The sequence below is a fragment of the Miscanthus floridulus genome, chromosome 4, assembly GCF_019320115.1.
Source record: "Miscanthus floridulus cultivar M001 chromosome 4, ASM1932011v1, whole genome shotgun sequence".
Classification (NCBI taxonomy): domain Eukaryota; kingdom Viridiplantae; phylum Streptophyta; class Magnoliopsida; order Poales; family Poaceae; genus Miscanthus; species Miscanthus floridulus.
In genome coordinates, this window is record NC_089583.1 from 10,746,107 (window position 1) to 10,756,108 (window position 10,002).

A 10,002-nucleotide genomic window follows, 5' to 3' on the forward strand; every position below is an offset into this window, starting at 1 on the left:
AGAGATGCAAAATTGGAAAAAGCGGAAACAACAAGCGCAGAGCTAATGAAAACAAATAAGGACGGAGTAATTTAGTAGAAATAAAAAAAGCGGGTTGGAAAAAACACACTCTGCTCTTTAATATTAAGGTAGGATTCTATTTGGATTAGAATAGGATTCTTATTCAGCTTACTCATGGTTGGAGGGTTATATTCGGATTAGAATTTCTACCTATTCTAACTCATATGAGCACGAGTTATTATATATATAAATCCGGACGGAATAAACTCCCCATTGTCCGGTACTTACAGGGAGACGAACCAAAAAAATGGATGAACAAAAAAAAAAGGCTGAAATTTTGTCTCTTTATTAATAGGTATAGATATAGAAATATGTATAGATTGGGTAGAGATAGAGAAGAGAGAGATTTCACATAACTTTTCCTGAAGAAATGAGAAAAAATAGTGTTTGGCATATATCATCTCTCTATGAGAAACTAAAATTTACCCTTGAAGGTATATAAAAGGGCACATACCTTTTTTTGTTGTGCACCGTTCAAATATTTACTAAGATACGTGCACAGGAGCCTTTCTCCTATTTCACTTTACCTCGCTCTTTCGCTCAGTATCGGAATGCATCACATGGGAAAGTAAAATCTGCTCTTAAAGACATGTGCTCCTCTGTTTACACCATTAGATATGTATGAAGATGTGTGTCTCTCTTTTGCTCTCTGCGTATTTCTGTGCATATCCAGCGGTCCGTGAGAGCCATTAGATATGTATGAAGATGTGTGTCTGCGCGTATTTCTGTGCATATCCAGCGGTCAGAGCACGTGCCCTTAGGGGTAGAAAAAAGAACCGTGTATTCTGCATCACACATGTATGAGTCCACGATGCAATTTCTGAGCTCAACAAGCAAGATCCATGATATGTGATGGCCTATTTCAACGCGTAAACCAGCTGAGCTGATTAGTCGATGGCGGCGTAGAGGTGCGCCGGCAGCCTAGGTTCCGCAACGGCGACGAGCGGAACCTTCCGGCGCGTGGACAGCCCAAACTGCTCCTCCATGCTCACGTCCTCCGGTGCCATCCCGTCCGGCAGCCGCCACGTGAACCCGTGCACCAGGTTGGCCACGCCGGCGGCCACCAACTTCATCGCGAGGCCGTACGCCGGGCACATCCGCCGCCCGGCGCCGAACGGCAGCAGCTCGAAGTGCGCGCCGCGCACGTCGACGCCGGCGCCGGAGCCGCCGCTCAAGAACCGCTCGGGCCGGAACGCGGCAGGCGCGTCGGGCCACGACGAGGGGTCGCGAGCGATGGCCCACACGTTCACCAGCACGCGCGCACCGGCGGGGACGTCGTAGCCGGCCACCACCGTGTCCTCGCGGGCGTGGTGCGGGACGAGGAGTGGGCCGACCGGGTGCAGCCGCATCGTCTCCTTCACGACGGCGTCGATGTAGGGGAGGTCCGGGAGGTCGCTCTCATTGACCCAGCGGCCGTGGCCAATCACGCGGTCGAGCTCGGCGGTGGCAGCCTCCAAGGCGTCCGGGTGGCGGAGGAGCTCCGACATGGCCCACTCAATCGTCACCGCCGAGCTCTCCGTGCCACCAGCGACGATGTCCTGGACGAACGCTTTCACGCCGTCGCGCGTGAGCTTGCTGCTCGCCTCCGACTCCGGCCTGTTCTCGTCCTCCTCGGCCAGCTGCAGCAGCACGTCGACCAGGTCATCACCCGCCGCAGAGTCGCCGCCGGCGCCGAGTCGGCCTCGCCGCCGCCGCGTCTTCTCGTGGTCGGCAAGGATCTGCTCGAAGAACCGGTCGTACTGCGCGCGCAGGCGCTTCATCCGGCGGACGCAGCCCTGCAGGTCGAGCCAGCCCAGCCACGGGACCCACTCGCCGACGTTGCTGACCGCGCCGGTGACCGCGAACGCCTCGTCCAGCGTGCGCCGGAACGCCTCGCCCTCGGGGCTGCCGTAGCAGCCCGCCCACTTCTCCCCGACCGCCATGCGGAGGATGTTCCGCAGCGTGGCGCCCGCCACGTGCTCCCTGACGGCGACGGCGCCGGCGCCGCACTCGGCCAGCAGGCCGCGCGCGAGCGCGCGCATCTCCTGGGCGCGGACGCGCTCGAACGAGTCGACGCGGCGCGCGGAGAAGAGCTCGGTGGCGCAGAGCTTGCGCGCCATGCGCCAGTACGCGCCGTACGGGGTGTGCACGATGCCGAGGTAGCCGTAGGATGCGACCTCGCCGGCGGCCGTGCGCGGCCGGTCGGCGAAGGCGAGGTCGTGGGTCTTGAGGACGAGACGGGCGGCGTCCGCCGACGAGGCCACCACCGTGTGGTAGGAGCCGAGGCGCAGGTGCATGAGCGGGCCGTGCCGCGCCGCCAGCGCGGCCAGCGCGCGGTGCGGCGGGAGCGCGCCTGCCAGTGCGCCGAGGCTGCCGATCACCGGCCAGCCCCGCGGGCCAGGTGGAAGGTTCACAGGCTTGAGCCTGCCACTCGGAGAGAGTATATACCTGAGGACGTAGACGGCGGCCAAGATGGCCGCCAATGCCATGGCCACAGACATCGGTGGTGGCGTGAGCGAGCTCCTTTAGCCGTTGCTGCCTTGGGACGTGTAGGGTGTAGTGTACAACGGAGGTGTTTCGTGGTGCCATATAAAGAGAGTTTTGAGGTACGCATGCATTTAGTCGTGCTGGTCATTGGTCAATCATGAAACAGACTGATGCAACACAACAGTGTAAAGAAAAATATGTGTCGCGGGCGCCGGTGGCTCCTGTAATGCTTGACCATTATTAGGTTCGAGTGTTTGACAGGTCCTGGCTCATCCTCTTCCGAGACGTCTTCCACCGCCGCCGGCTGTAGCCGCCACCGCTAGGGCTTCTCCATTGTCACCGCTGCGGTCCACTCTGTGTCACCAGCTTGTTGGATTTCGATCTCGCAATGGTCAGGAAGTCATTTGGGTTTCTAGTTCAAGCATGGCTGGTATTGGTGGTGTCAGATTGATGGTTTATTGATCATCTTTGATGATGAGACAGTCAATGCTCTTTTAACGTGTCATCAGATACGTCCTGAGACGTTCTCTTACTGCTGGATTATGCGGTGTTTCCAAGATTTAGAGAACATGCCGTTGTGGAGGACTAAGGGCCTCTTTGGCACGGCTTATGCCGACTTCGGCTTCATCTATTTTGCGTAAATCGAGGCACTGTAGCGTGAAACCGTTTTGTAAGCCGGGGTTAAAATGAACTAAAAGCCAGAAAAAACCAGTTTTTCTAGCTTCACCGGTGAAGCCGTTTTGGATGAGCCGTGCCAAAGGGGACTTTAGTGTGATTTTCCGATGATGGCCATTGCGGTGAAGGGACTGGCTTGATGATTCTCCTCCTTATTTTGCTGCTGCTTCTTCTCTTCTTCTGGTGTGTTCCCCCAAGAACTAGATAGAGAGGAAGGGTAGAGATTGGCAAGAGAGGGGAGAGGAGGCTAGCGCTGTTGCTTGTAGTCGTGGCTGTCTCAACTTGCTCCCTGCTGTACAGACCTGCCTCCCCAATCAGAAAGACCTTCCAGTCACAAGAAACATGCATGGGCAGTGATGAGTGTTTTTCTCTCATAATAAATTAATGAACAATATTTTCAGCCTAGCTTTTCAACGAAACGAACAGAGCTTGTGATGAAATCACAATTCACATGGTTAATTAGTCAGTGAACATTGAGCTAATTGATCAGCTGGTAATAACTTTGAAACTAGTAGAGGCCAGTTTGGTCCGAGAAACTGTAACTTACTCTGGCTCTGAATTATCCATGTAACTGTTCATTATGTACTCTTGAAGCTGGAAAAAAAATACTATCAAACATGCGGTACAGGACACATGCTGAGTGGCAGGAAAGCGAAGTCTCACCGGTGACAATGACGCTGTTCAGTTTCGTTCTCCTTCTAGGATTCTACTGCTATATATTACTCCGTCCCTTCCGAATTATAATTTACTTTGATGTTTTTAATTTATCTATTTTACTATATATTTAAACATATTATTTATCTATATGTATAGTAAAATAAACGATACTAGAAAAGTCAAAGCCACTCATGAAGTATTGGCCAGTGACATGGGAACATGTTTTCATGTACTGCGTTTGTCTGACCAGTGACATGGTCTCCATGGTACACACTAGGAAAATAAGGGTGTGTTTAATTGGGTGAAATTTGGGAATTTAGCTACTGTACCACTTTCATTTTCATTTGACAATTAATATTCAATCATGGACTAATTAGGTTTAAAACGTTCATCTCGTGATTTCCAACCAAACTGTGCAATTAATTTTTTTTTGTCTACATTTAATGCTCCATGCACTTATCGTAAGATTCGATGTAATGGCTACTGTGGCACTTTTTGGGAAAATTTCTTGAACTAAACCAGCCCTAAAACATGCATGTCGTTGGCACTGCACGCAGATTCTACAGAAGCAAACGAGGTGTATGCGTGGCTGAGACTTTTGAAGCGACAGACAGGCTCATCAGGACCTGAAAAAAATAGAAGACACTTTTCTATTATATAGATGCTTGGAATTAATTATTTGGAGGTTTTCCAAGGGGACATGCTGTGAGCAGGAGTGGACAGTAAAGTCCGGTGGTCAATGGAGAGATAGGCTAGGGAACGAGCTTTTCTCATGCCTGGATTAATTATTTTTTTCTCCAATAATGCCTAAATTAATTGTTACCTTGCGAGAAAAGAAGTGGTGATGGATTAACCAATTCTATTTTAGAGGCATTGAGAAAAAGAGAAGACAGATGGAAAGATGGTAGAGCATATTGTTTCTTAAAACAGATATTTTTCACACTCTCTCCATGTGTGTGGTGTACTCCCTTCGTCTCATAAAAAGTATCATTCTGGCTTTCTGAAAAGTGAAACACTTTGAACTTTGATCAAATATATATTAAAAATATTAATATTTATAATAATAATTAGCATTAGGTAGGTCATTGAATATATCTTCATAATAGACTTTTTGGGATATAAATGTTGCTAATATATTTTACAAACTTAGATAAACTTAAGAAAGCTTGAAACATGAGTCTCATAGCAACTCTTTTTATGGCAGTATGTGTGTAGGTGGGTGGGAGTGGGTGATTATAAAGGATGATGGATCTTGGAACCACGGATGATGGATCTATATCGTCCGCTACTATGGGTGCGGGTGCACTCAGACCAAATAAAAATTAATTATTGTAACACCCTAAAATTTACAAGATTTTAAAATAGAAGAAAAATGATTTAATTATGCATTTTGTGAGCATTTAAATTTAGAAAAATAATAACTTTGTTAAAAATAAAATCAAATATAAGGTTTACATACATGTATGTGCATATATGCTACTGTATATTTTATTTGTGATGTTTTGGTTTGATCAAAATTTACAAAAGAATTTAAATTTGGATTTAAATTGGATTTAAAATTGTGTTGAGAAAATTAGAAAACAAATTTTATTTTCTCTCTTCTCCCTCTCTTGAATCTGGCCCTGCTCGGCCTGGTTCTCCCCGCGTGGCCTAGTCGCTCGCGCGGCCCAGTTTCCTCCCGCTTCCCCGTTACTACCCAAGTCTCCGTAGGCGGCCCATTCCCTCTGCAGTAGGCTAGCCCAACAGCATCACCCGCGCCGCGCCGTTCTCTTCCCCACGCAAGTCACTGACCAACTAGCCCCACGCGTCAGTGGCGCACTGTTCTTTTTTCTCGCACGTGACCGAGCCAGATTCTCCGCCGCCGCTGATGTCACACCTCGCTTTGCCGTGCCACCCAAGATTCCTCGGCCTTAAATAGCTCAATTTTTTACAATTTGGCTCTTTTTTGAAGAAAATTTACGTTTGGCCCCTGGGAGACGTAAACTCATTTTTGAACCCTGGGGGTCGGCGCCAGGACTTATGGCTCCGAGGTAACATGTCTCGGCGCCATAGATCTTGGCTTCGAGGTGCCAGGCCATGCACAACAGGACATCCTAGGTGGCGTTGACGTGGCTGTTACCTCGACGCCAGAATACATGGCGTCGACCTCGGAGCCACACACTTTGGCGTCGAGATACAAAACTACGTGTGGCCGCCACAGCTCTCTCTCATGCTCTATCTCTCCCTCTCTCATGCTCTCTATCTCTCCATCTCACCGTCGCCGCCAGCCAGCCCCATCGTTGCCCATGCCTCCACCACCGGCTGCCGCTGGCTCCACCGCAGTAGGCCACCGCCTGTAGTCCCCCGTGCGCCGGTCGCCTCCCCGTCCCTCTCCTCCTCCTCCGCCATCGCCGCCGACGGTGCCCGCCATGCAGCGGCACGCCGCGTTCGTCTCCGACGCCCCGTCCCCTCCTCCCCCTCCGGCGCAGCAGCACTAGCATCGGCACCGGAGGCACCGGTCGCCGCCCCCACCCCCGTCGCCCAGGTGCCCGCCATGTAGCGGCAGGTCATGTCCGCCTCCGACGCCCCGTCCCTCCTCCCCCTCTGATGCAGCGGCACCGCCACCAGCATCGGAGGCACCGGTCGCTGCCCTCGCTCCAGCACATGGCGTCTACGACGAGAGCGCCAAGCTCTCGGTGGCGCGGTTCCTAAGCCTGGCTGAGGTCTAGGCATACATGATCCGTCAGCCGACGCCAGCCACCCACGACCGCCTCTACGCCGGCTCATCGCTCGACGGGTGGCTCATCACCGCCGACGCCTGCTCGGAGAGTAAGAGTTGAGCCTCCTAAACCCATTCACGGGAGCACAAATCATTCTTTCGCTCACCGCCACGCTCCCGTTCGTCGACGCCCGCCACGGTGCGGATGGCCGCATCGAGAGCTATGGCCTGCGGTTCTGCTTCGCCAACGACGGCTGCGGGAAGGAGGCATTGGGAGGAGGAGCTACGCCCGACAGGATCCGGTACGAGGTCTACAAGAAGGCCATCATCAATTAGTTGGCGCCGTGAAGGGTGCCCCTTGCTCCTAGGGCGGATATGCCGTGCTGCTCATCTACCAACCCCTAGGGCACCTCACCGTCGCTCGGGCCGGGAACGCCAAGTGGACGTTGCTCGATGCCGACGTGTCCGGGCGATGCTGGGTGGACGTAGCGTGCATTGTCCTCCGCCCTCGCCCCCCACACTGGCACAACTCTCAATGTAGGTTGTCCTTGGCTCCTTCCTAGCGCTGCGCGCGTGGTAGTTGCGGTGGCTTGACATGGCCGAGGTGTCCTCCTCCACGCCCCTCAACTAACCACTGTCCTCGACCGCCCGCCCGAAGGTCATTGTGAGCGTCAGTCAGGTTGGTTTATTTGTGATCTGATCTGATGCTGCTGTAACTAAATGAATCCATGGTGTAGTAGTTGTGTCTGTCCCTGTTTGATGCCATTCTTTCCATTCTGTGATATGAGAGTTGTGCTACAACTTTGATTATTACCGTGCCTTACCTGATCTAGATTGTTAGTTCTATTCTACTGCTGATGTGCTATTATAGTTATTTAGTGATTTAGTGATGTAATTTAGTTAGCTAATTTAGGTAGATATTTATTTAGCTAATTTAGATAGATAGTTCGATAGTTAGGTAATTTAGTTATATAGGTAGTACTTGTAGTAGATGTAGTTAGATAGATAGATGGTTTAGATTAGATACTTATTTATTTAGTTAGGGAGTCAGAAATTTTATATGTATGTAGTTTAGTTATACCTATATTAGTTAAACCCGTAATCAATGCGTAAAAATGATAAGGGGAGAGAGGATATCTTGCTCGCAAAGATGTATGGATCAAATCCAAGTATCCAAGGTCAAATTCGTTGATTCAAGAGATTGGGCGAATTAGGGAGAGGAAGAACCTAAGAGGGACGAGAAAGAAATGAAAGCAGCCTCGGCAAGAGAAACATGGCCATGGGTTTTGAATCCATGCTCGGTGCTAGAATACATGGCTCCAAGGTCGGTGCCATAGATCTTAGCGCCGAGCTCAGTGCCAAGATCTGTGGCGCCAACCTCGGAGCCATGTATTCTGGCGCCGAGGTACCGGCTACATCAACGCCACCTAGGATGCCCTGTTGTGCATGGCCAGGCACCTCAGAGCCAAGATCTATGGCGCTGAGACATGTTACCTCGGGGCCATGAGTCCTAGCGCCGACCCCTAGGGTCCAAAGATGAGTTTACGTCTCCCAGGGGGGCAAACATAAATTTTCTTCAAAAAGGATCAAATTGTAAAAAATTGGGCTTAAATAGCAGCCGACCGCGCCGCGTCTCTATTCCGTCTTAGAACTAGCAGCAGTCCTCGCCGAATCGGCGAGACGCAACACCGCCAAACCCTAGCCACCGATGAGCCACCCGCTACGTTGTGCACTGTGTCACCCTCCGTCGCTCTGCGCCTCGATAAACTACCTAGCAGAGCTCTCTGTTTTTTCTATCTTCTGGTGCCTTTGGTTTGTCCCGCCATAGTCCGTAGGCTAAGTTTCATGCGCACCGCCGTGCCCGACCATGGCACCATCGCCGCTCTGCTCATCGGCGGTGGCCATCCCCTACCGATCTATTTTGGGCCATCTGATCTTAATCCAACGATCCAGATTTCATGATACCGATTCGGCCGGCAAAATTGCAAAAGAACCCCGCAAGATTCTAAGTTCAAACCTGCGGTCCTTGACGTATTCCCTAGAATACGTTTTTTGTTTTTGAAAATGTATTTTCTTTCATATTAGATTCAAAATATGGTTTCTTCTTCTGAAAATGTAGTTTTATCGGTTAGATCTAAAGTACGTTTTCATCGATTCACAGTTTTGCCACTAATCTTGTTTTAGCCTAAAATCTTCGTTTTAACTCCGATTTGATCCGTTCAAGTTGCGTTAGTTTCGTAATTGTGTAATCTACATGTTCATACTACTGTTATGTATGTTTTTATCTTTTAAAATTCAAGGTTAGATTTAATCTATTATTTTAATAAAGGAACTCTTGTTTAATTCATAACTTCTTCATTTTAGCTCTGATTTTCGTGATCTTCACGTCTGTGTGTTCATAGCGAGATGTAGATTTGTTTTACAAACTTTTTGTCTTGATTTTATGCTATTGGTGTACTATTCTAATCTATAGTCTTTGTTTGCTATGCATGATTGCTCTGGATGCTTGTATGTTGCTGTGATTATCGAATATAGATAGTGAGCAATTCATGGGTGATCAAGAGTACTACTTTGATGAGCAGGATTAGCAGGAACATTTTGATCAAGGCAAGTTTAGCATGGGATCATCCTTGCTACCTATTCACTTAAATAATCAATCCATATTTGCATGTGTCACCTTGATAAGGATTTCCTAGAATTGTACTTATGCCTTGACTCCTATGGGATATGCATTGGGTAGCTTTGCTAGTGCTCAACTAAACCATAATCATGTAACTTGACTAATGGTATATGCAATAAATATTAAAATATGACTTTTTAGCAACATGGAAAAAGGGGGTTGGAGTGTTTAGTTACTTTCTAAATGCTTCATATTCCTCTTCCTAAGGACTTATCTATAAATGATCATCCGAGACTTACAGTACAGCTATAAGGGCCACATGGTTCTGGCTTTAGTCAAGTATGAGGACCTTTTTCTAGCTTGTTAGTGCTTACCTTTATGGCTCAAGAAGGGCTTGCCAAGACGGGTATAGGATAGCCTCTACTCTTATGTGTATAGCCATGAAGGAATTGTGCCATTCGAAAGAGGGTTCCTATATCTAGTTGCCAATTGAAAACCTAGCGGCCCTAACTTGTTAGACAAACCTTTGAAAGGTTTCATAGTATACCCTGCCTGCTCACCTTGAAAGTATTTTGGGAGTTATAAACTCGGGCATATGGGTATCATGACTCACAGTGAAAGTGTACAACCTTTGTAGAGTGTAAAACTGGTATATCAGTCGTCCTCACGATCACGAGCGGCCTTGGAACCCTTATGGAATAGATGATCACTATTAAGTAATTATTTTTGCTATATATTACTCATGTTTATATTGATCATGTGTTTTACTTTGGGATTAAAACAACTTGTTGCTACTCTTATGCTAAAACTATAACAACTAAAAGCT

The 10,002-nt window shown here is 48.9% G+C and overlaps 1 protein-coding gene across 1 annotated transcript; it reads right to left on the bottom strand.

Annotated features, from left to right (window-relative positions):
• Nucleotides 1-456: 456 nt before the first annotated feature.
• On the bottom strand, nt 457-2,641 carry LOC136550923 (trimethyltridecatetraene synthase). Its single transcript, XM_066542509.1, has one exon. It carries the CDS (start codon nt 2,538-2,540, stop codon nt 948-950), a length of 1,593 nt encoding a protein of 530 aa, XP_066398606.1. The 5' UTR covers nt 2,541-2,641; the 3' UTR covers nt 457-947.
• Between the last annotated feature and the right edge of the window lie 7,361 nt (nt 2,642-10,002).

Bases quoted from the DNA above. Each gene is read 5' to 3' on its own strand.
- LOC136550923 (XM_066542509.1), bottom strand. From the start codon at position 2,540: ATGTCTGTGGCCATGGCATTGGCGGCCATCTTGGCCGCCGTCTACGTC.